This window comes from Tachysurus fulvidraco, chromosome 17 (genome assembly GCF_022655615.1).
Source record: "Tachysurus fulvidraco isolate hzauxx_2018 chromosome 17, HZAU_PFXX_2.0, whole genome shotgun sequence".
Taxonomy (NCBI): Eukaryota; Metazoa; Chordata; class Actinopteri; order Siluriformes; family Bagridae; genus Tachysurus; species Tachysurus fulvidraco.
In genome coordinates, this window is record NC_062534.1 from 6,931,147 (window position 1) to 6,958,740 (window position 27,594).

The following is a 27,594-nucleotide window of genomic DNA, read 5'->3' on the forward strand; positions in this document are numbered from 1 at the left end:
TAACTCTCCACTCAGCACACTGTGGTCCTCATCACGACAGTAATCTGTCTCCGTTGCTCCTCGTTTATGCAGAAAAGTTCCCGTTGTGCATGACGTCGCTGTCGGTGGGCGGGGAAAGCGTTCTCGTGCCCGGTGAACGAAGCATCCCGGTGTGTATTATCTCCTCGCGTGGCTGTTCGGATATTTCGGCCTGCAGAGACATCTTCCTAAGGACACCGACACAGCACACCGTGAACATGCACTGATCATCACCGGCAAACCTGCGCGTGTTGACCAGGACTCGCTCATCTCATCAGCGCGAGACACGTCGGCCAGCGCGTGACACTTGGTTTAAGGTATCTCGCACTGCAAATGAGCGCGAGGTCACTATACAATTCGGTTAGCATTTGGGATGCAGCCAAGGGGTCATTCATAGCATCTGCCTGAACGTGTAAGTTCGTTGGTACTCGGTGCATGCAAGAGATGCGGTTATAAGATATCTACAAGCGTTTATTATTATTATTATTATTATTATTATTATTATTATTATTATTATTATTATTATTATAGACATCATCATGTTCTTGTGTTGTACTGAACAAGTTATTGTACGTTATGTTAGTGCGAGTGCAACGTTTTTTCCCTTTTAAATTGGAACACAACCGGGCGTGCCTCATCCACACTGCTGTATCGATTCTGCTGCTCCAAGCTCGCGTTTTTTTATGAACTGTTGCCAGATTGGGCGTTTTCCATGCACGTTGTTGTAATTTTTGATGACACGGATTGTAAAAATTGTTCTTTTTGCTAACGATTCTTGACTACAGTCACACTTTCTCTAATCGATAAAATAATTAAAAAAGGATGGATTTTAAACCAATCTGGCATCCGCGTCTTCCGCCTCTGGTCCCTAAATTACAGCAGAATTTAATCGACAAGGCCGCAGCATCTTTCCGCGAGGAGTATCAGCTGATGTACTGAGCTTTCTGTAAAGGCGTCAAGTTCGCTAAGTGTCTGCTTGGTAGGATAATCTCTAACCAGATTGAAAGATCCAGGCTATATAAAGGATCTCCATCATTCCTACAAGCTTTTATATGACACTGTCGCATTGAGGCAATATTGGTTTTGTTGGGATTCCCCATTATGCACTTCAGGACTAATTGTGGTCTGGGGTGCTTGTTGAGACGCTGATAGGTGTAGCTATGGGGTGTGGTTCTGTTTATGCTTTGCTCTTCATTACTGTACCTGATCCAGTTCATCCAGATAATGATGATGATGATGATGATGATGATGATGATTGACTGTGTTGAAACAGATAAAACTGAAGAAGAGTGGGATCATTCAGGTTCCCCATAAAGTTTTTTTATTCTAACTGCAGTGGGCAGCTTTGCAGCCTCCACATCTCCAGGGTCAATGGTTCGATCCTGAACTCAAGTTACTGTCTGTATGGAGTTTGGCATGTTTACCTGTGTCTTTGAAGGATTCTCTGAATTCCTCTTATGTCCCAAAAACATGCAATGATTTCTTTTATTTAGTGATGACTACACTTGGAATTAGAAACATTTGGAACAGACATTTTAAACATAGCATGTGTATGTTTATCCCTCACCATGTTCTGTATGTGAACGGAGAGTCTTTTTGTATATGTTCCATTATTAAAAACATTTATTCATTTCAGATTTTAATCAGATTGTGTTCATTGGATTGTTTTTGGACAAGCTACTTAAACAATATATTTAAAATATATTTAGGTCCTCATGCGGACAATGAAAAATAACACTGGACCAAGCAACCAGACTTATCATATCACAGGTCTCTTGTGTGATGGATATTGAGGAAGATCGTGCAGGTGAAAATAATCAGCTTGTATTGTTTTACCACTTAAGGGGTTGCTGAACATCAGCTTTGTTTAAATGGACAAAAAAATTCATACAGTATCTGGAGTTAAGTTTTTTTTTAATCCAGTTCTTACTGCAGTGGGCAGCCTTGCCACCTCATAGATCCAGGGTCAGTGGTTCGATCCTGAGCTCAAGTTACTGTCTGTATGGATTTTGGCATGTTTACCTGTGTCTGTGCAGGATTCTCTGCATTCTTCCTACCTCCCAAAGCTTGCATGCAGTTGGATTATTTACAACAAAATGACCATAAGTGGGGAAAAGTGCCATCCATTATATACTCCAGCTCAATCAACATTTCCATTTCCATATTCAGTATGACCCTCAACAGGAAAAAACAGTTTGTGAAGATGAAATTATATACCGAATCAGGAACTTTATTATTATTGAAAAATTTACAATTTACATCTCCATTCTCTATACATATAGTATGTCTGTGTTTGTTTAGCCCTCACCATGCACAGTAGTGTAATGTAGAACATGTTGTGTTTTTTGTTTTTTTTAAGGGCTTTATTTTAGATTTTATATTTGGAGGCAGTGTGTTAATTGGAATGTGTTTGGACAGGTTACATGGAGATGCATTTAGGTCCTCATGAGGGCAGTGAAAACATTATGATGTGAAGCCTATCATATCACAGGTCTCTTCTCTTGCATGATAGATATCGAGCAAGGTCGTGCAGGAACAAATATTCAGCTTGTAACACACACAAAACATTTTCTTCTTAAAGATCTAGGAAAAGGTCATGTTTTACACTGAATGTATTGTATATATACAGTATATATATGAAATGTATATATACTGTATATATACAATTCGTATATATAAAGTATATATATGAAATGTTTCCTCATAAGTTTATGAGAATTCTGTGTAGTGCTCTGTTTATTGTAGATGATAAATCACACTATATATTGCATCTTTTGGGGCTTCTTTAAAGGTTGTTAGGTTGCGTGTTTATACCTAGAAATGTTGTTTTTTTTGCATATGGTACTCAGTTACTGATCAAGTGAACTAACACGTGCGTGTGTTTTTAACGAGGACTAAAAAGTTCTTTGCTCATGATAAAATGCTAGAAATGTTAAAATGCCTGATTCTGATTGGTCATAGGTGTTGATTAATTAAAAAATATAACTGACACTGACAATAGGTTCAGTTTTTATATTAAGATTTATATTGTGTGTATGCTCAAATTTTTATTAATGGCTCAGCAGCTCATTCACAAGGATTTGCATGTGCCTGTGTATAGACATTGATATGATGAAGTTTTTTATGAGGACAAGTTTATTTTGTTTTGGAAGAAGTTTTCACATATCAGCGCTTATATCTCAAGCTGTAGCTTTATGTTTTTTGAAAATCTTCACTACAGAGCTCAAGTGTAGTTGAGGGAGAAAGTTCCGGAAGGAGTAGCAGTTTCTCTGTAACAAGACAAGCTGCATTTTTTGGTTTATAAACTTCAAGAGAGGGAAAATAAAAGAAAATCATCGTTATTTACTTAGTTAAAAATGGAATCATTGACCCTATGTTGTTGTATAAGAGGAATAAAACACTTGAAATCCTGTTAATGGAATTTCAGGATCCAGACGAACAACCTAAAGTGAAATACTTCCATACTGAGAAGTTCACATCCTCTGGAGCATGTTTAGAAATGATTCCTTACTTCTAGATTGGATTGTACTGTGTGTGGAAGCCTCTGAGTCAAATGATCATCAGACTATTAAGAGCCTAAACGTTGTATATTACTGTATTACTTTTTTTGTATTACTATTACTATATTACTTTACCTGATACCACTTTAGGCCTTTTACAATTACAGTTACAATTTATTAAAAAAAAAAGCTCATCTTAGATAACGCATGTGCAAAGTGCATTAAAATGACAACATATAACGAGAATTTCTGTGATATATAGTACAATATACTCCATGATCTGTAGGTTTGATAAAAAAATAAAAATAAAAAAAACACCAGAAAATTCTGAGTGTACTATTCAATGAAACAGTGGAAAACGGAGACGGATATGTTTATTTAACAGCAACAAAACTAAATCATTGCAAGTCTAAATTGTGTACAATATTTATAATTTAGAATAAATGTTTAACCAATAATCACCTGCTTAGTTTCAGAGATAGAAAAAGGTATCACAATAAATGTAATGTATTGCTGCATAATTTATCACGATATCAATATTTTATTGTCTTGCCTAACTTTGTTTGAGACATTATCATAAAAGGTCTTAAAATAAAACCTGAATCGAACCTGTGTTTGTTTGTGACACAGACAGTTGCTCCTGAGCCACTCATTTATCTTTATTGCTTGATATTATTCACCTGCAGTCATTAAATATAAAGTGGATATATGGATTATACGACCGTTTAAGACACCAGAGATATTAAGTCTCAAAGATCAACAGGATTGTTGAATGTAGTCATGCACTAGTATTGTCTCTCAAACACACACACACACACACACACACACACACACACACACACACACACACACACACACATACTTCCCTCACCTGCCGGATAGGTTTTATGTGTGTTTTATGTTTGGGTGGAGCTCACAAAAAGGTGTAATAGTCAGTCAGTTGTTAACTTTGGGTTCATCAGTGTTGTGTGTCTGGGTGTGTGTTTGAGAAGAAACAAGGATGTGGGGATTATGGATTTCACTACTAGTAAGGCTGCATTAAAACTGACCTGGATATTTATATATTTCTGTATTTATGTATGCATTTATTTATTTATAGTCTTTTCATATTCTAATAGAAATCTTAACTTGCTTTGCTTGATTTCTCACACATTTCCACGCATGAGCTGGCAGGAGAAAGTGTTCAGAAAGTTTACAAAGAGTCACATTACACTGACGTACATAAGCTCATTCAGTTGACTTGAAATTCCTGGTGGCTTTTAATCTTTGAATTAACACCACTGTGTGTACAAATGAGCGCATTTGTGTGCCACATGTGACTGGTCCTTTTTGCTCTGTAAATAATCAAAGACTTCTTAATGCCAGTAAACAGTGGATGTGTGTGTTTAATGTTTTATAGTTTTTATAGTATAGAAAAAACAGCGGTAGGTCTGTGCGCCACACTTCCTGCAAAATTAAACTCAGTAGTTCCTTTTTATCAGTTATTTAACAGTTCCTTTTTAAGACTGGTGTGAATCATGCTCACTAAACCTGCTCTTTCTGCACCGTCTTTAGACTCTTTTACAAGTTTCTCTCTCACAATAATATTCCATCGGTCATTTCCTGCAAAGTCTATTTGCAGATTAAGTGGTTCAGTGTGCTTTGGTGTTCCTCATGTTTGAATCCTTTAAGGAAACCTAGCATGCATATTTTGAATGGGAGAATTTGGACACAGTCTCCACTAGATGGAGCGACTAGACCACTATACCGTGACCAAAAATAAATAAATAAATAAATAAAAATCTGTCTGCAATACCAGCCCAGACTATAAGCAGAAAATGAGCATATTCTGTAAGACAATTGAATATTAAATTATGGTAGCAACCCTGTTTATCCACAATATTATAGTAAGCCATTAAGACATGGTGCTAGAAACAACTGATGATTGTTGCCCTTTATAAAAACAAGCCAATATCATTACCATATGAAATGAGTGATTTGTACCTTTAGGTTTGCTTACAGTTTAAATCTAAAATATATTAATTAATCTCAGTTCTTTTGCTGTGATATTTGGTGAAGTCTTTTTCTAAAGGGAAAATCAGTACTTTGCATTTGTCAGTAGAGTTTAAATCTAGACAGTTTATTGATTATTGATCTATCCTTAGCCATCAATCAATCTCTCAATATCCAAGCTTTAACCTCCTGGCAGAAGGGCAACAATATTTTTGACCTGTGATTTCGTGTTCAACAGCCTAGAATCTGTGCTGTTTACTGTAGCTTAAGCATTTAATACTCAGTGTCTGGCTTGTAAGACCACAGTGTAGGGTACTACAAGCTAAGGATAGCTTAAATAATTCCTTACCTTTCGAAGCAGCCTGTCCTATTATGAAACTGCTGGTTGGAAACGTATTTTTCTTCCTGACTACACCCAAGATGAACAAATATGCTCATGTTTAAAGACTCCTGAAGTCTGAGAGCATTTTTAATGCTTTCCTCTAATCTAATAATATATTTACTAAAAGTAAAACAAGTCCTTTCATTCCCAATTATTTAAGTGAAAAATCGGATGCTTTGTGTGTAATGCTTTGGGTGCCAATCGAGATAATTATGAAGATGAGTGCACGCACACACAAACAGTTTGTTCTCTTGACTACGTCTGGTTATTTTCGTATTAGCAGACGATGTTCTCAGACTGTTCAGCCCTGATTTCTGCTTATACTTTGTCTGTGTTTATTTTCAGGCTGAAAGGCACTCAGCCTGATGATGATGAAAAGGAGCATGATGTTAGTAGTGTGGTCCATCCCTATAGACACCAGTAATTTTGTGTGAGGGCCAAAGACTCCTGGAATCAGATTAGAGGACCACCAAAGAGCCAAGGGGTGGAGAGGATGTCTGTGAGTGCACCAAATTCAGCCCCACCCCCTAAAAAGAGCCGGGGGAAACAGGAAACAGAGTCTATGCAGGCTGCCAATGAGGAGCTCAAGGCCAAATTAAGTGATGTACAAAATGAGCTGCAGCAGGAAAGGGCAAAGGTAGGTTAATCAGTCAATACTGGATGATTCTATATTATATTCAGTTTTATATATAAAAACTATGTTTTATGTCCAGTCTTGAGACAGTTTCTGTGAATTTGAGTTTGTACAAATGGTTTTTCTTTTACATGCATGACTTTTGCAAGATGTGCATGAATGAAGCTAGGTCACATAAAGGATTTGATAGCTTTCAGTCTCCATCTTGGTTTTCATTTGCATCTTGACTGTTTTTTTCAATATGTTTATGACACGCAATTATGCATGATTTCACAAGATAATAAAAAGTAGAAAAATAGTTTAAAAAAGTGCACTTGGATACGTATTAGCTGAGTTATACAGTATATTATAAATTAAAAAGGAAATAAGTATAACTGTTTATTTTAAGTAGTACAGCAATATTCAATCCAGAGTTAAACCCTTTTTTATATTATAGACCCATGGCTGAAGTGGACGGTTTTGCTCTAACACACATATTATAGCTGGTAAATAAATGATCTATAACTGTTTTACAAAAAGTTTTAAATTACTGAACAACACTTGGAGAATATAATTGAAAAAAAATCCTTCTCCCACTTGTTTATATATAAATTTATACGTAAGGTCAGAAAATGTATGTATTTATATTTATCTCTGACAAGAAAGTGATAGCTTAGTGGTTGTGAGTTCGAATCCCAGGACCACCAAGCTACCACTACTGGGCTCTTGCAAAAGACTCTTAACCCTCTTCTGGACATCTGTGTAAATGAGATAATTCGCTCTAGATATGAGCCTGTCAAAATGTAAATGAAGTTAAATAGTTCTGGAGTTCTGGAGATGGATGGATATCTGTAAGTGTGTGTGATAATCATAACTATACCATAGTGCTGTTGAATTCTCAAATTTTATTGACTGGAAGATTTTGCAGCTTTGCATGTAGTGCTAGGTGTAATAAAACAACAGGTTAATATTAATTGCCTTGTTGTAATATGTTATTGTTTCTGTAATCATAGCTAATTCACAATTTGGAATAAAAATGTTATTTAACAAAGAAAAAAACTCTGTGAGAAGATTCATGGAAGGAGTCTCTAGTGTCTGCACTTTATCAGTTAGAGGTAAAGTGGAACAAGAAAATGTTCAGGACAAAGATCTAGTTTCTTGGTAACAAGCTATATTTTTCCTCTCCTATGAGCAAATTGATTTTAACTAGCTGTTTGAATGTAAGTGAAAATGTATGAAAAGTATTTTTTTTTTTCACAAATTAAAACAAAGCAAAGTGTCTGATCATTTTCATTTAACAGAATAATAAACTGTGTTTTAATTACATGCATAACATGTTATGTATTAGGACATATTATTGTTACATAGTTTTCATTTATTAAGCATTTCTACTCCAAATACTGAATAAAGTTTGAATCAGTCAACTTTAACTAACATGAACATACACACTTGTGGTCCTCTTTGATGGCCTATTGTGTTTTCACCAAATATAAATGAGAGATGATGATAGTTGACATGGTTTTTATTGTCTTGTAATCTCTGTTTTTCCAGATTAGCATGTTTTGGGGTAAAATCCTGTCCTGTGTTGTTCATTAGTCATTTTCGTAAAATATTATGAAATTAGTTAATAGCATGATGTATTAAGCTGATCAAACAGTTTTAAAAGGGGTGTACCAATCTTAAAGGTTATGATTTATAGCATTTTTTGGAATTCCTACAAATATATATACCCCTCTATGTAGGTTTGTAAGCTGCGTGAGCGGCTGCAGGAGCTGCGGGCGCAGCGGGAGGCTGAACAGCACAAGCATGCAGTTGCACAGACCGAGCTGCGGGTGAAGCTACGAGAGGAGAAGCAGCGTGAGGTGGCAACTGTACGTGACTCTCTGAGCCGGCAGCATGAGACAGAGTTAGCCCGTGCTGCCCGCTTGCGCCAGTCTGAGCTCGGGCGCCTGCAGGGCCTGGTGAATGCGCTGCGCAATGGCAACGGTGCTGCCGAGTTGAGGGAAGAGGCACGTGAGGAGGCACGCAGAAGCTATGAGTCTGAGAGACTTAAACTGTCTCAGGAGCTGCAAGAGGCCAAAGCAGCACGCAGACAGGCTGAGGAAGCATTGACCAATGCTGTGCAGGCTGATAAAGCCAAAGCAGCTGATCTCAGAGCAGCACATCAGGCTCATCAGGAGGAGATCCAGAGGATCAAACGTGACAGCCAGAAGGAAGTCCGCAGACTGGTGAGCCGGGAAAATGAACTACCAAAGGAATGGTTCAGGAACAAAAATTAATTTCCCAAATTTTCCCCTAACGAGAGGTTTAGTTTCTCAGCGTAGACATTTGTGGAATCCTGGTCCTTTAGAATCCTGGTTAGAAAAACAATAAGCAGTGCATGAAAAAACTCTGAAAATTCCCTGGACACTTTCTAACTATATGTTACCAGGTTGCATATATTAAAAAAAATGATTAAAAAATATTATTATTTATAATTATTATCAAAAATAATTTTATGATAATAGTGCTCAGGTATGGTAACTAATGAGAATTGAACATTATAAGTATTTATTCTAGAGGATTTCTACATGGTCAGATTCGTACCTTCCTACAACATGTTTATTCGTGTATGTGTGTATGTGTGTGCTTGTATACATGTGTGTTAGATGGAGGAGCTGCGGGGGAGGGACCGTGTTGTGCAGACTTTGGAAAAGGAGCTGGGTGTGCAGGCGGGTCAGACTCAGCGCCTACTGCTGCAGAAAGAGGAGGCTGAGCGGCACTATGGCAGCCCTAAGAGAGAGGTGGCTCCTGCCCTCGGAGAGAACACTGATACTGTCATTAACCAGGTTACATACAAACAAACATACACCTCTGTATAGAATGATTGATTTATATCTAAAATGCCAGGATTCACATTATAATGTTCTGAAGTATGATTTCTGTCTAAACTTCCTCTACTGTATCTGTGGGTGTATGTGTAATGTGTGGATTCGTGTTTGTGGATGTGTGTAGGAAGTAGATGAGAGGGACACGCGCAGATTCCAGCTTAAGATCGCTGAGCTGCAGGCTGTCATTAGGAAACTGGAGGACAGAAACATGCTTCTGTCAGATGAGAGGACTGAACTGGTACACAGATGCAGATTTTCCATATGCACACTTACACACCTATGTACACTAGGGATAATGCAATCTTTAACATTACATTCACACCTGTATTACTGAGAAGGTTTAATAATTTAGTTCTGTTAATGTATATGCTATAATTTTATATTGCCTCAAAGTGTAAATTAGCTTCACTGCAACACCATGTGTTCATGATGCATAAACCAGGGATGTTGTGTCGCTTACTTAAACCTATCATGAGGCAGTTTAATATTTCTTTTTTCCATTTTATTTTCATTTTTAGCTTTTTATTGTACAGTACAGTTTTCTGGTCCTGTTGATTTCTATAGGCAACAAAACACAACAAGGCATGCTGCTATCAGAAAATAATAATTTATCAAAAACAGCACATCAGGCCTTTTTTATCCGTTTCTTATAATATTTGCAGAATCAGAGGAATGTATATATATACACACACACACACACACACACACACACACACACACACACACACACACACACACACACATATATATATATATATATATATATATATATATATATATATATACATATATATATATATATATATATATATATATATATATATATATAGATTTTTAACCATACTTGAAATCTACCCTTTATAAACACATGATGGAAGAGTTAAAAAATTTTTTTAACAATTTTATTTTTTTCCTCTGATAAATTACTTGCTTTTAAATTTGTTTATTATTAAATAAACTTGGATTGTGTGTCTAGTCTGCCCGACGACTCCCTGTGAATTATCCGTTACCATAGAAATAATGTCATAGTAGGACGAACACATTTTGTTATATAAACAATACAAGTCTGTGACCTGTATTACAGCTGGCCTTATTGTCAGAACTGCTGTTATAAAAATTAACCAGCACCTCCTCGGCAATCAGATTTGAGAGTTGAACAACACTGTGATGTGACAGGATACAGCATTTCTTGCTCATAGTCCCAGAAGATGATACATGAGAATCAGGCACAGAAAAAGAGTGACTCTGGCAAGAACCTGTTGAAAACTGACAGTTGATTTGTAGGTAAAATTACTTTTACGGCCGTTTTAAGCCAGATAGATTGCTTACTTATTTCCAGAGGGAAATTCACCTATAGCAGTACAGAGAGATAGAAGTGCAATGAGTCAAAAAGGAGTAATTAATCAAAAAGGAGATGAAAAAAGAGAGTGGATGGCTGATGAACAGAAGAATGCAGTTGGCCTGCTTCACCTGTTTTGTAGCTGTCACATAATCAGATACAAACCATTATCTGTTTTGTAGCTCACATTAAATAGAGAGCTGGCTGTTCAGCTTATCAAGACTAAATATGGGGAAAAAGTCAACAGTTGGGTGACATAAATTATCCTACAATCATCATGAGGTGAAAGTTTAACACATATTTTATTTTAATCCGTTTTTGTTGTCTGAATTAAAAACGGAATTAAATCTGTGAAATTAATTTCCTAATGCACAGACATATAGTTGACCGTAACACTGGAAATTCGAATGAAGATCATAACAGTCTCTCTGTCTCACCCGCTCTCCCTCTCCCAGTTAAAGCGTGTGCGAGAGACAGATGGACAAATGAAACCACTGTTGGAAAAGAACAGACGGATGAGTAAAAAGAATGAAGAGCTTCTGCAGACCCTGCAGCGCATGGAGGACAAACTGAAATCCCTCAGCCGTGAGAACGCTGAATTAGTAGGTGACAAAAAACACACAAGCGTGTAAACACACTCTCAATTCACATGGGTACATTATAAATCGCTGATTCTCTGGTATTGTCTCAGAAAGAGAAAGCAATCTTGGACCCCCAGCAAACAGTGTTGAAAAGGACCAGCTCTCTGACAGACCTAAGCCATGCCCACGAGGAGCAGGAGGTCGAGTTTCTGCGGCTACAAGTCAATGAACAGAGAAATGTCATTGAGGAGCTTACTCAGGTCAACTACTACTATTATTACTACTACTACTCTTCTTTCTACCATGTGTTTTCTCTCTCTCTCTCTCTCTCTCTCTCTCTCTCTCTCTCTCTCTCTCTCTCTCTCTCACACACACACACACGCACACACACACACACACTCACATACACAGAGAGAAGAGACGTGTTTGAGTCATTTGAAAACACTTGAACTTTGCCTGTATGACTCATTATTTGTGGATTGGTTTTGATCTATTTAACGACCAAACAGTAATTTGTTGTATATATATATATAAAGGTCACTACTAGGTCATTTTGCTCGGTGTGAGTGTGTGAGTGCATGTTAATTGGTCTCATACTGTGATTATAACTGTGCAGTAATCAGCGCTGTTTGTTAATAAGGATGCTTATCTGATTAGCAAGGCTTACATACTCAAGGATTTCACTTCGCCTCCCTTCTCCTTTCTACAGTCCGTACATCCGCACAGTTCACAGCTATACTTTTTAAGCCAAATCCGTACAGTATATTGTGACAATCGGATATGCAACACCATAAGGAATATGATTGCAAGGTTCTTTTACATCTGTAATTGTGCTATGTCTCTTCTGAACTGAGCAAGCACAGAAAAGCTGTGTCTAGCATTAGCCAGACTAAATGCCAGCTTGTCATGTGATTTGCATTTTGACTTGAGAATGTGTTCAATTTTCAACCAGGATAAAAACAGATGAATTTGTTTGTAAAAGCAACGTTTTGTGTAAAACCTTATAATTCATTCTACACCAGTCCTTTAGAGTGTCAATTAAACATGCCTCATTGGACAAATTAGGCATGATGAAAGTGACCAAAGCAGTTAAGGTCAAAATCACACATTTTTTAAATAGAGACATAGAAATAGTGTAGAATATTAATCTTTACAAGAAAAGTCAAGATTTTTGCTTTACTTTTTTAAAGAAAAAAATTCCAGATTTTCATTTAAAAACTAAACAATCAAACCTGTAACATGTTTTGACTGATCGAGAGAATTTGAGACAAAACAAACCATTATGTTTGTTTAATTTCCCACATAACCATTTTGTAAATAGGAACGTGTCTTACATGTTTGTTAAGTTCATGAATTGGAAATTACAACCTCATGGTGAAATTTTACTTGATGAGCTAGAAAAGATTAATTGCTTAAAGGATGATAATGAACACATAATTATCAATACTGTCTTAATCTAAATTAATTGTAGTAATTACTTTGTAAAACGGATGCTTCTCGTTGGTTTCAGGAGCGGGATCGACTGATATTTAGCAAACAGAACAAGAGGAAAAATATCAAATTGCCAAAGGTGAGTAAATCTAATCATTCAGTTTCCACACATACATTTACTGAAGTACTGAGGTTTGCACTCCGGGGTGTATTTGTGTGTTCAAACAATGTGTGCTCAGTCACTTAGCAACTGCCTCCTCCGAGGAAACTGTGTGTGTGTATGTGTGTGAGTGTGTGTGAGTGTGTGTGTGTGTGTGTGTGTGTGTGTGTGTGTGTGTGTGTGTATATGTGTGTGTGTGTGTGTGTGTGTGTGTGTGTGTGTGTGTGTGTGTGTGTGTGTGTGTGTGTGTGTGTGTGTGTGATGGGGAGAGGGAGATGGTGAGAATAAGGAAAGGCGAGGTGATGTTTACATTCTTAGGAACTCAAAGTCAAATTAGTCACTCTTTCTTTGACTCACAATATTTAATTCTTTCTCATTCTTTCTTTCTTGTTAGATTCATTCTTTCTTTCTTGTTGGTTTAGTCAAGTGCAATGATAAGTACCATCCGTGCTGAGACACAATGAGAACCCATACCAAATATTACCAAATATCCTAACCAAAGTCTACGAGTATGGGAGTATGGATGACAGCTATGTTTGTTTGTTTGTGTGTGTGTGTGTGTGTGTGTGTGTGTGTGTGTGTGTGTGTGTGTGTGTGTGTGTGTGAGAGAGAGAGAGAGAGAGAGAGAGAGGCATGTTGGGTGGGGTTTGCTTGTTCATCCTTGGCTGTTGCTAAGCAGGTGGAGTCAGAGGACTGTAAACTCAAACATCAGATTTTATAATCCCAGTCCCCATTTGCGCATACACACACACAAACCACCAGCACATCTGTGAAGAGGAACACACATTATTTGAGGAGAGACGATGAAGGCAATTTCTACAAAGATCATGTCATGTTTCTTGGCTTGACTGGATTTCTGAAGTGACTATTATATATAATTCTGGACTGAACACAAACACACACGCACAAAAAGGCAACATGCCTGATATTGTCTTGCTGGTTCTTTACCTGTCGTCCTTCATCTGTCTGTGTGCACTGGTGTGCCTGTATTTCTCTGGCTGTCAGGAGATGACCTACAAACATGATGGTAAGAGTGCAAAGTGTATCAGTGTCTCAAAATCTCTAGACAGAAGCACTAGTTTTAGAGCATTGTGTGTGGATTGATTTTGTTTAGTGTTTGTTATAGTGCCAGACCTATATCAAATGAGAAGAACCCAGATAACAATATAGGTCAGATTCCATGGACCACCTTTAATGTTACAAAATTAAATATATAACAGAAAGCCTATTACGCAGTGTTGTTTGTGCTAATGTTCCTACAGTGTTGCAGCAGCAGACAGAATGTGACGATGTTCGGAAAATATTCAGCCACCTAAACATAGTGGAACATGATGTACGGCTGATCTGTATTCTCCTCAATCACGTTAATAACTGACTGGTTTCCTCTTTCTCCCTCTTTCAGAGGCATGTTGTGGAGACATATTTTGGATTTGATGAGGAGTCTATAGATTCAGAAACATCGTCTCTGACATCATACAACACAGACCGCACAGACCATACACCGGCCACCCCAGAGGAGGAGCTAGAGGAGGTAAGTAAACTCACATTTGATTGTGTATACCTTAGATATAGCATTCCAAGCTAAGATTTGTATTATTCTGGGAAAATCCATCGAATTTGGCTATGGCTGAATTCTGGCCAAACAGACAAAAAAAATTAGGTTTGGGCCCAAATTGTTTTCTGCCAATAATATACTGTGACACCTCTGTTTTAAAAAAACATAAATAATTGTATTCATAACGACTTTGTTGATATCTAAAACATTGCAATTTTGGAGTGCTTTTCTTACATATCAAATCTTACATATCAAAAGTCACGATTTTTCTTGGCTAGCTGTAGCAAATAGAGATAATGTTTGGTTTGTAATCAGATACAGGCATCTAAAAATTAGCTAAAAATATCTCTGATGCTCCTGCACCACAGTCAGAATGAAACATTTAAATGCAGTTTTAACCATTTTCACTTCTGAGGTAAATATGATTTGCGTGTGAATATAGAACTATAGGAAAGTCTAGAGTTTTCATAAAATATAAAGTAGAAAATGCCAAACATTCACAATGTGAAGGGTTTTGAGTGGCTACTGTTTTAAAGTACCAGATGTTCCAGGCTTGAATTTTGTATCGAGTCAAAATAGGCACCAGTGGGATCACATCAAATTCCGATGATGCTACACCCATACATATGCCTGGTATCCCTGTCAATGAACGCAACACTTGCCAATCATGAGCATCTGTGAACTTATGACTGAGGAAGATTGATTTTTCCACTGAATGTTCAGTTGTCCAGTGATGCAGCATAAACATCAGATGCAGTGGCTTCACTTGTCTCAGAGAAACCATGTGTTAGCCTTCGCCCTCGCTCGTAGGTTGCTGTTGTGTGAAAGGGGAAAGCTATGTAGTAGGTGGGAATTAGCAAAATTACCAAATTGGGAGAAAATGGGTTTTCCTAGGCTCAGAGACGATACATTAGAAACCCCTTTTTTCAGCCAGAACTTGGATGGCAATTTTTTAAAACATGTCTTATCCCACTTCTACAAATATATGTAAACGCTGTCTTTTTTCCCCTTGTGATTGGTCAGGCCTTCTCCAGAGAGGAGGCAGAGCTTCGTTTCCGGCAGCTAACACGAGAGTACCAGGCACTTCAGCGAGCATATGCTCTTCTGCAGGAGACCACAGGCCCTCTTGACCCAGAGAGACAGTGCAGGGTATGAACTTTTTACACAGAGGCACTCTCTCCCTGCCTTGCACTGCCTACACGGCCACTCGTACCCAAGACAGTAACGACCAGCAATCCCCATGTTGCACGCATAAGCATGTCTTCTTTTATTTCGCTGTGTTTTTCTTTTATTTGTTCAAGGTTAAATCAAGTCACCAGCTGTTCAGATAAGCAATAATAATACACTGCTTTAGGTGTTTTCTGTTGCCATCCATGATATCGTACCATAATCGTAGCCCGGTGGTGCATTGGAAGTGAAATCTATATATGCATTGAGAACCTCTCATTCTCAAGCACACTTTTTATTACCAGATGGCTCTATGTACCTTAAGAGGTATTATTTTGCATCACTCTAGAGCACATTAAAGTATTCAGAACTGCAGTGAGAGTATATCCTTGAACAAATATGGTTGCTTTGTTTTAAAAAAAATTTTTTTTGATCGAATAAATGCCGCCACAGTTACAGTTCCTGAATTAAAATTAAACTCATGAGGGTCATATTGAAAAAAAATCATATACTAATCATGCCGTAGTATAGGGATATAGGCTGGGGCTGATTTCTTTCTGAGTCAGACTGTAGATTTATGCAGCCCATCACTGACAGTACTGTCAAGTATGTACAGAGAATTATATTCCCACTAAATTTTGTGTTCTTTGAGTCTGGTTTATTTAAGATTGCGCTGCTGAAACATCCATATAACTAGGTGGGATTTATTTTTTAGAAAGACTTTGAAGAAACTTGAAGGGAATATACTAAATCGTCTAATTTAAACAAAGAAGGAAATTATTAAGCCTTGTGTTTTGTGTGATTTAAACCTATAAATTATTTTATTTATAGGGCTTACTAGAGGTTTCCATGCATCATTTTCGTAAATTGAATATTATTGATTCGATTTTATTCAAATATTATTTGTCCTTAAATCTGATACTTAAAACAATCTTTCTCTACATCATTCACATTGTAATGGCAAGCCATGCCCAAAAGTTAGCCACATATTGAGTAATTAATCCATTACTAAATCAGCTACTGAATCAATTTGTGTTGTAACAGAGTAGATTCAGTGATATCTACAGATATCTAAGCGTTTCCATAGAAAACAAAATGTAATAATCAATGTAATTGGTTATAAAAGACTGCATTATTACAGACTTAAAATTCTTGAGCTAAAAAAAATCTGTTGTTCTTATCTGTCTTTGTGTATGTGAAGGTTTTATGCGAACCTGAACAGTGTTTTTGCTAAAATTGTCAAAGCAAGTATTCCGCAGCACACCCAAACTATCCCTGTTGCTTTTAAAAGTACCTTTAAATAGCATCCTGTTTTACCACACACTTGAGCTCTAACACTCGACCCAAATGAAGCTGTATGTCTTCAGTCTACCATAGGTTAGCTCTCTGATTGGCTATGTGATCTGTCCGTCAGACGCGGGAGCAGCTGCAGGCGGAACTGAACGCCTGCCAGGCGAGGAACGCTGACTTGGAGAGGAGCCTGGCAGAGAAGGGGCAGGTAAAGGAGAAAATGAATGGGGAGAAGAGGCACCTGGCATTTTGCACATGGCTCTGTTCTCATTGGCTTTGTTGCTTGTATGTCTGGCAGCGGCGTTTGTGTGCTGGCGCCATGCACAGACAGTCTGGTGCGGAATCATGTAATATTGCGTGCACGTCGAACTTATCACTGAGGCCCAGAGAGAGTGACTATTACTCATTATTTATTCCATCTAATCTCATATCAACACATAAACTGCTACTAAATTGTTATAGATAAAAAAAAATAAAAATTGAAAATAATTAGAGAAAACATTTGACTCCGTCCGCGATTGTGTGTTTTTTTTGTTGTTGTTTTTTTTTCACATTTAGCCACATTCTGATGCTTTCTGATTGGTTAGCCGGTGTTTTATGTTTGTTGTTGTTATTATTATTATTATTATTATTATTATTATTATTATTATTATTATTATTATTATAATACAAGGTCATGCGCTTGTGCATGCTTTATAATAATATCTGGCCACTGCACTACCTTTAGCTGCTTTATTTACACTGAGTGTGTATTTGAGCACTGGTCATTTTGATGTTTTCATGTTTCCTTATGAGCACAGATGAATAGTGCATGCTTGTGTGTATGTGTGTGTGATGCAGGACTCAAAGTGGGTGGAAGAGAAGCAGAATCTCATTAGGATCCATCAGGAACTAAGAGAAAAGGTATTTCCTCTTCTAACACCCACATAACACATTTCTTAATAATACATGCAATGGAACTGTCTTCCTTTTGTCTGATTGTGTGTGTGATAGATAGAGTTACTGGAGCAGTCTGAGCTGCGTTTGCAATCTGAAGTGAGAGACACACAAGACCAAAATGAGCTGCTGGAGTTCCGCATACTCGAACTGGAAGTAAGAGAATCCCATGTTCCCACGGCAACAACCAGGGGTATCCGACCCCCACTGCTGTCCGCATGAGCCAAGCATGTAGATGGGTACACATTGTCATTTCCATGCACACACACACACACACACACACACACACACACACACACACACACACACACACACACACACATGCACGGCATCGTTTTTATGTTAAATGTTCATCCCAGTCATTTTGTTATTCTGTTTAAATGATGTACATTTCTTTTTTTTCTTCAGTTGAATAGAAGATGGAATAAAATTTATTTGACTCAAGCTCCTCAAAATCTTTTGACTCCACTTCCCGCATGTTATGTCTGTGTGTTGTGTATGCATGTGTGGTTGTGATGTGCTTGTGTGTCTACCTTCAGAGTGAGATGGATTTTCAAATCATCTCGACATTGCAAACTCTTGACTCATGAGGCAAACGGTTTTATTTTGTTTTGTAAAAATATTTATAATATATTTTTATATTTTCATCCCTAAATGAGGCATGTGCCGATACTCCCTTTTATTCACAAACCCATCTTCATTGGCTTTTAGTGCAAAAGGGTATTTTCCTGCTGGAACATATTTAGGTGTCTTCTGTGAAATCTTAATGCAGAATTCACATATTTAGAAACAATTTAGAGAGGGCCCATATACTGTACAGTATGAGTGTGGTTGTCACGGGTTCACATAACATTTGGCATATAGACTAAGATACTGCTTGGTTTTTTATATGTGAGAGACTATTTTAGAAGAATAGACACAACCTACAGTAAGACACTTTTTAAGTTGCTCCTGAAATTTCCAGATTGTTCACCATTACATTATATACATTACATAGTAAATATCAATATTAATACTAAATATTACTGATTATCAGCACATGCCAGGTATCCATCCACTCATTTATTTTGTTTGTGCATGCCAAGTATGTTTGTGTGTGAGATCGCTCAAATGTGTCTAGTAAAAATTACTAGAAGTCATCATTTCAAGAACAAGAAATAGTGTAATTAATACATTTATGAGCAACTTTCATACCAGTCCTTGTAAATGAGCTGATACTCTAAAACTGATCATGGATCATGGACCATCTTGGAATGAAGGCATTAATATTAAGACTAATTTGAATTACAGCTCGGTTTACTAAAACAGCTGCTGTTAAATATGAAATAAATCAACACATTTTAAAAGCGCTGTGGTATATGTTTATAATAGCTTATATGAAACTAAAGTAATATGATATATCATATATTATTGTATATTACTTGCCTCATAGTTTACAAATTATATATCTATAAATGAATTCTTGAATGTTTGAGTCCTGAGTAAATGGGTTTATGTATCATGTACATAATACACATGATAATGATACTCTACATGTATCATTATATATATATCATATACACTTGTAATGATACATGTAGAGTAGAATATTGAAGAGTAAACGTCCATCATGTCTAGACCAGTTTTGTGTTTGACCACCAGGAGAGGGAACGACGTTCTCCTGCCTATAACTTGCACATCTCTGCCACGGAAAACAGCAGCAGCCTGCAGCTTCACTGCCAGCGGGAGGGTATCAAGGTGCACACACCTACATTCAGCTGCATACACATGCAGGTACACAGCCAAAGCAGCTGCTATATATAGTGTTATAGATGTGTTATAGATAATATCATGAAGTGTTAATTGAGGTAAGTAGTATAATCTGTCACTATATATAGGCTGTATATAGTATCCGATTATACACAGTATTACAATGAGCCATGATCAACTTATTGTGCAGTTCAAAGCAGAGTGTTCAAATTTTAATGTTCTGTTTCATAGGATGTCATTATTCCTGAGCTCATGAAAAAGCTGGACATCCTGGGTGACAATGGGGTAAGACTGTTTGTCTGTTGTGTCCAGGTTAATACACACTACTGTTGCTTTCAAATCATTTTGTTTCCTTGTTTTCTCTCAGAACTTGCGGAATGAAGAGCAGGTCACCGTGATCCAGGCAAGCACCGTGCTGTCTCGCTGTGAGAAGGTATCACACCAGTTGTGTCACACACACTATGGCACCCTCTATCTGACATCTCTGGCCCTACACTGACATTTATTTATTTATTTATTTATTTATTTATTTAGCTATTTAGCTATTTATCTATCTATCTATTTGTTTGTTTGTTTGTTTATTTATTTAATCAAAATTTCTTTTGAATTTGGTAAGTAACTAATGACATACCAAATTTTGGCTATGTGACCCTTTATCCCAGAATTTTAAGATGTTTACATTTATATTTTGTAGCTAAAGTGGTGCCTATAAATCACGTTAATTTTAGTCATATTTATAACTGTGCGAAATAAAAATATGTAAAAATAAAAAAATAAAAAAAAATGCATTGGTCAAAAAATTTTAGAGCCATTTATAGCCATCATTACTCTCTGGGTAGGATGAATGACCTTCCTTCCTTCACTGTTAACAATTAATGTGCTCTTCCAAGCATGCTGAGCTTCTCTATTACATTACAAGAGCAGCAGTGTGAAAGACCCAGTGACTGGGTTCACATGGGTCAGAGGCTATTCTGAGTTCATGACTGTAAACCGGAAAGTTTCCGATCTCTGCTTTCCTTTTGAAGGGCGCTTTAACTTTTAACTTTTAATTCCCACTCTGAATGTCTCAAGCGCTCCAGTTTCTCTAATATCTTTACAATATGGAAACGCATGTAGAAAAACATATATATTGTTTCATGCCCTTTTGTTTAGCACCTTCAGAAAACGCTTTACTGTACATGGTGAAATATTGACAATTTCTTCTACTGTAGTTTTATAAATCTATAGATATTCCTGAGCTAAAATATCTTTTCAGTTTGCATTTTATCTCCCTTAGTTCGGTACAGGTAAGATTAGGGCAATTGAGCCCCAGAAGTGAAAAAATCCATTTAAATATTTAAGTGCATGGAAAGACACTCTATGAATGCCTTTTTATGAATGCTGCTTTATTAGGAAAAACTGTGCCTCGTGATGTCTGTATAAAGCGTTTGAAAATCTTTTCTCTGTTTTTGATGATGATGATGATGATGATGATGATGATGATGATGATGTTGTGTTGGGAAAAATCACACTTTTTACTAGTTTTAGATGTCAGGTTTTAGATGTCATTAGTCAGACCATTTTCACGACTGCGTTTGTTAAAATAGCTCCATAAACAGTAAGAAAAGTAATAATTACAGGGAGATGCCATTTAAAAATTAGCCTAAATAAAAACATTTGCATGTCATTCGAATATTTTTTATCTTGAGAAGACATAGTCCTGCTTTCCTCAATATGTCATCACACAAAATGATTGTTTATTGTGCTAATAATAAGAGGAATGTCCATTGTACGGTATATTATAAAATAACGTTTGCAGTGCTGAAAAATCTAAAGAGAAAGAATGTGTTAAGAAACATGAAAGTTAAAAATAAGATAGTGTTTTATGATGGATTATTATTATGCAGCTGCTAAATATCTCTCTCTCTCTCTCTCTCTCTCTCTCTCTCTCTCTCTCTCTCTCTCTCTCTCTCTCTATGTCTTCCCATAGTGGCTGAAACAGATAGACAGCACCGAGGCAGCACTTGCACAGAAGATGATTGATCTTGAGAACGAAAAGGTGAGGCACTCTTTAGAAAGGTGCTGACATATTGATTTATCCAATATAACCGAACCTTACTGTCCCCTCACATTTTATTTTAAGAATAAAGATCAAGTGAGACATTTCATCTTATTTCCTTCATCTTCAGGAGCTGTTTAGTAAGCAGAAGGGCTTCCTGGAGGAGGAGCTAGACTACAGAAAGCAGGCCTTAGACCACGCCAATCTAGTAAGGACATTTTGTTTGGTATTTTGTCAAATCTTACATGTGAATTGATGTTCATTTAAAATGTATGTTGATGTTATCTATAATTCAGAGAGTGCAGGAGCTGGAGGCCACGCTGTATGCTGTGCTGCAGCAGGATCCGAATGGCCGGTTGGGTGAGAGTTTGAGCGAGAGGCAGAGGGCGGAGCTAGCGGAGTCTATGGAAGCGGTGCGGAGGCAGATCCTCAGACAGAGCCGTCATGCTGACACGCTGATCTTACAGCAGCGCATGGAGCTCCTGCAGTCGGCACAACAGGTGTGTGTGTATGTGTGTGTGCGTGCGTGCGTGTGTGTTATACTAGTAAGTTCATGCATAAATACACATAGTGTTAACACTTTTGTACCTGTGTTTATAACACAGTGGTCTGTAATAACCCCTACATCTACACTATAAGCTCTAGTTCCTACTGAATGCTTAAATGGATCATCATCTTAATCAGTTTTTAACATCGCTCTCATTAAATCGGTTGATTTTGATCATATTGTGTCTTTTCATCCTTTTTATTTCCATATGAGAAGCTTGCATATTTAAAGTAAAAAGCTGTATTCCTGAAGAGTATCATTCATCATTCGCCATTTCTACTGAGCTCCCTAACATGACTGTAGGAACCTTTTTGAATTAGGAAGTGGAATTTAATGTGGTTAACTCAGACAAGAGGAGTAAATTACTAACTGTTGTGTAATGGAAAATAACCACTTTCAGTGTGCTAACAGTAATGATAGTGTTTGCTTTGCTATTCATTTCACGCCACATGGTGTTTTATTCTTTCTATATACAAGAAGCATATCTTACTTAAAATATTTTAATTATTTGTGTATGTTATAATTGTTTAATACAGTTTTTTTATTTTTATTTTTACCCGAGCTGTCTTTTTTTTATCATAAAATGAATCACTCATGTCCATTTCAAAATCCTTTCTTTGTATCAAAGAGGATCAGAGAGTTGGAAGACAAGATCGATGCGCAGAGACGACAAATCAAAGAGATCGAAGAGAAGGTGTGTATGGCTGCAGTAACATGGTGCTTGTATTTATTTGGTAGTAGTATTGAAATTAGATATAATGGAAAATTGCATGCTTTTTACAAATCTCTTACAGAATGTTTGTATGAGTTTCTGAACAGTGTTCGTGTGTCTCTAAAATCAATTTCTTCTTCCTTTCCCCTCTCTCTTTTTCAATATCCCTTTATATTTATTATGATTTACAGTTTTTATTTCTGTTCCTGTTTTTCTCTCTAGCTTTTATTCTTTGGCCTTAAAAACACACACACACACACACATACACACACACACACACACACACACACACACACACACACACACACACACACACACACACAGGTGCAGTATCTGAATGGAAGTAATGGACTTATTTTTCCGTATCTAACTCTGGTCAACATTCCTCAGTTATTTTATTATCTTTTTAATATTTTTATGCATTTCTAATGAGTCAACAATAACAATGACAACAACCCACATCCAGGTAATGCTGCTCCACTCAGTCTCTAGTAAGTAGATTAAAATATATAAATAAATATAATTTTAACTGAAATATTTGTTATAATAAGTATTTAAATCACACATCAACACATGTCAAAATATCTGCTTTTAGTTTCAATAAATAAAGTTGTATTTTCTTCATGTTGGCTGTCAGTTATTTCATCATAAGCCTGTTGAAAATAGTACACTATGCCTTTTTATGCCTGCCAAATCATTCAGAGTTAGAGCGAGTTATGCTGAGATGCTTTTCTGTTTAACACGGTTGTAAACAAAGGTTCATTTACACTCTGTTCTCAACTCTCTACCGAAACAAATGAACATAATTGGATCAGTTTAATTCACCTGCATGGTAACAGTTGTACCTTCAAAATACAACCACTCTTAATAGATTAAATTGTATTAGTAAAGGTCTTTATAATTGGTGTAAACAAAGGTCATTTATTCAGTGTACAACAGTGTTGCTTATGTTTACTTTCTTTTTCCTTTTTCTGGTAATCACACATATGTATTAGAGTAGTTTATAAAATTATTACCTCAAAAGTAAAGAGTGCTGTGGTTAAAAAAAAAGTGAACACGAACTGTAAAAAACACAACTTAAGATGGTTAGTTCCGTTTAGGATTGTAAAATACGGTGGTAGCGCAGCCAAGAAAGTAGAGAAACACCAGTGGGAGTGAGACCTCTGAATGTGCTCTTACTCATCAACACACACAGAGTGGAAGTGGGCTTGTTTTTATATCTTGTGGAGACCAAATGTTCATGGATTTGAATATCTGCAGGTTGTTAGCTTTGGGGATCGGGGGGTGGGGGCATTTTCTTTTTTTGTTAGTTTTCAAAAAAAAAAATTATCTCAAGCACAGCCTGGAAAAACAAAGCAGATAGAAATAGAATGGTGGACAGAATGGAGAGATTTATTTTAATCCACATGATTAAATACAGACAACACACACAGAGAGTGAGACAGTAGACGGAGACAGAGAGATTTTGGACAATTCCAACAACACTACAGTGCCAAAATAGGATTTCTAGGAGGATAAATGTGCAAAAAACTTACTAAAAACACATGAACTTCTAAATCCAGTTACAAACTTGAAAACGCATGTGAGCTGCACACTGCAGCCATCTGTCATGTGTATTCTTAGCTAGGAGCAGAAGCTCAGTGGGGGGGTGCAGGCCCCATCACTGGTGATGCCAAATCTTAATAATCACCTCAGATTCTTGCATGCATAATTTATCACTGAGTCTTAAGCCCTCCTTTTCTGTTCTCCCAATTTCACATCTTTATTTAGCTGTGTGATTTTTTTGCCAGTGTAGTCACAACCAGTTCTCAATTCAGTAGGCGTCTTCTCACACAACACTACCAGCAATCTGCCAAAGTGAAGAGGCCACGCCACGCACAAACCCTGTCACACGGCCCTGGTTGGCTGATATGCGGCGTGATAATGAGAGCACTGTCCAAGTGTGCGACTGAGCTGAGGGCTTAATGTTGGTAAGCTTAATTTTCAACAAATGTGAAACAAATAAATCAGTATTCCATATCCTACTGTATATTCACTGTATATGTCATGTAAAATTCCACCCTTAAAGACTTTGTATGATTTAAATCTTTATAATAAACGTTAATAAAAGTTTTGTTTTGTAATGAAATTCTGAGCTGACATTTTATCTTTAAACTTCTTTCATTGACATATTGGTCTATTTTCAATATGGTTGAATGTTTCCTACATTATATTTAAATAATGGTAAAATCCAATTTGCAGTTATCCAATTATAGACATTTTATGTGTGATATTTGCTGCTTTATTTTTGCACTATTAGATTTTGAGACTAATTTTGTTGGCTTTGTAGTAGCCAACATTCTGTTTTCCTATTTAAGCTTAGACAAAAATTTATAAAGAGTAACTCCTCCTAGGGCTTTCGAGCCACATGCACCAAATTCGGATATGTCGTAGAACCTGGTCTAAAGTTTGTTGCTGTTACTTTTCTAAGCGATCCGAGTACCGGAGTACCGGTATTTCCGGTACTGGGTCTCAAACTGGCCTTTTTTCCCATAGACTCCCATTATAAACTTTGGAGGTTTATAACTCGTCAAGCTTTCTAACTATCTACACCAAACCTGGCCAGCTCCTTTAGGGTGATACTCTGAGCATTTAAATTGGTGTACCGATTGAACATTTAAATTGGTGTACCGACTTGTCTTTCAGTTGTCCCACAACCCCGCCCCCAAAATATGCAAAATCAAAAAACTTTTTACAACATGGACATGTGACATATCAAAACACTCAGCACAATGAGAACTGCCTCACGTGTATTCTGTTCACATGACGTGACGTTACATGAAAAAAATAATTAGCGCAACATGGACATGAGGGGTCATGGTGGCTTAGTGGTTAGCATGTTCGTCACACTGGAAAAATGTCCATAGTGTGTGAGTGAATGAGAGTGTGTGTGTGTGCCCTGCGATGGGTTGGCACTCCGTCCAGGGTGTATCCTGCCTTGATGCCCGATGACGCATGAGATAGGTGACCCGAGAAGTTCGGATAAAGCGGTAAAAAATGAGTGTGAGTGAGTGAACATGGACATGTGACATATCAAAACACTAAGCCCAATGTGGGGAACTTCCTCAAGAGTATTCGGATGACATCACATGCTCTTCACCACTTACCTCCAAATTTTTTGGCACCCTAGCTTTCTGTCTACTTGCTTCCAAAAGTAACACTGACCCTTATGTTCACTCGCCTCCAAAAAGCACCGGCCTTTGTGAATACTCGCATTGTCAAAGCCAACATCAAAGTTTGTCGCGACGAACTTTACAAATCTAGTTAACAGTAGTTAACAAATAAAGGAAGTCTTTCTCAACCAAAATCATTTCCATACAAAGACTCAAGATCATCATATTTTACTTATAGCAACAGTTATAGCAATCTCTGCATATTTATGTTCAAACTTGAGCTCACTTACAGGAGGTAAGGCTAATAGAAGGTTGAACGATACTAATGAAAGAGATTAGTTTTCTTTAGAACTTTTTTATTCGTCTATCATCAGTTGTTTGCTACAGTAACATGACCTACACTGTCTTACTTAACTCCAAAATAAATTAAAAAAAATCACAGTTTTTCTGAATAGCATACAGAGATTATAATGGAAATGTGCTTCAAACACCTCATTCTAAAACTGTTAGAAAATTGCCAGAAACTTACACAGACTATCTGGTTGAGAACATTTATAAAATTAAGTGAAGTAGCCTGAGAAGTGTTGAAATTCATGAGCTGAGTAAAGTTATGATCTTAAAATTGCTGTTATTTTTTCTTTTCCTTTTTCCCCAGAATCTTTCTTTTCATACACACACACACACAGACAGACAGACAGACAGACAGACAGACACACACACACACACACACACACACACACACACACACACACACACACACACACACACAAACAAACAAAAAAAACAATAATTGGATAAAAGACCACTTTCAGTTTAAATCTGAATACATGTAAAGATACAGTACTTGCATTGCATTACATATTTTATTATATACCACCTCTTATTTGCAGTATATCATACAGAGAAGTTCACTCATGTCTGACTGTTGAAGAGCTTTCATGCTTCTTCTTTTCTCAACATGATCAACTCCTCCATAAAACCCTGATTTCTCACTGAAAATTGACTGACTCTATTGACTCCCCCCCCCCTCTCTCGCTCACATGGATGCAAACGCACATTTATCTCTAAAAAGCCTTCATGAATGAACATGAACGTCACTATCACGCCAACATAATCAAACATTACCATCTGTGGCTAGAAGGAAAGTCAGAGAGAGAGAGAGAGAGAGAGAGAGAGAGAGAGAGAGAGAGAGAGAGAGAGAGAGAGAGAGAGAGAGAGAGAGAGAGAGAGAGAGAGAGAGAGAAAACGATGATTAGATGTTGATGAGATAAAAAGGCAACTGTATTTGAGTCCTTGACAGCAGAGAACAAACATGCAAAGAAACATAAAAGATGAAACACAGAAGTGATGCAGAAGTGTAGGAGGGAAGAAAAGCACCGAGGGAGAGAGCATGCTGAGTACTTATATGTCTGAAGGAAACACTTCCGGCTGTTATTTATAAATGCTTACGTGTATGTGTGAGTGTTGAGGAGGCGTGTTCATTAAGAGATGTGTGAACATATATGACTCTCATACAGTGACTCAAGTTTTGTACCCGTCTGCCAACCACAACACACACACAC

At 37.1% G+C, this 27,594-nt stretch overlaps 1 protein-coding gene across 5 annotated transcripts; it reads left to right on the forward strand.

The window, feature by feature from the left end:
* On the forward strand, positions 1 to 23,438 carry jakmip1 (janus kinase and microtubule interacting protein 1). Of its 5 annotated transcripts, none has more exons than XM_027154759.2 (21): positions 1 to 430; positions 6,238 to 6,529; positions 8,248 to 8,733; positions 9,154 to 9,333; positions 9,500 to 9,613; positions 11,170 to 11,316; positions 11,406 to 11,555; positions 12,806 to 12,865; positions 14,289 to 14,417; positions 15,465 to 15,590; positions 17,023 to 17,106; positions 17,739 to 17,801; positions 17,892 to 17,990; positions 19,476 to 19,607; positions 19,815 to 19,868; positions 19,951 to 20,016; positions 21,553 to 21,621; positions 21,752 to 21,829; positions 21,918 to 22,121; positions 22,797 to 22,862; positions 23,072 to 23,433. In XM_027154759.2, the coding sequence occupies exons 2-21, from the start codon at positions 6,386 to 6,388 to the stop codon at positions 23,120 to 23,122; spliced, it is 2,502 nt and encodes an 833-aa protein (XP_027010560.1). In that variant the 5' UTR covers positions 1 to 430; positions 6,238 to 6,385; the 3' UTR covers positions 23,123 to 23,433. The 5 variants fall into 5 exon arrangements, with proteins under 5 accessions (XP_027010560.1, XP_047658361.1, XP_047658360.1 ...); XM_047802405.1 differs by having other exon boundaries at positions 1 to 335; XM_047802404.1 differs by lacking the exon at positions 1 to 430 and adding an exon at positions 4,395 to 4,545.
* Positions 23,439 to 27,594: the final 4,156 nt, after the last annotated feature.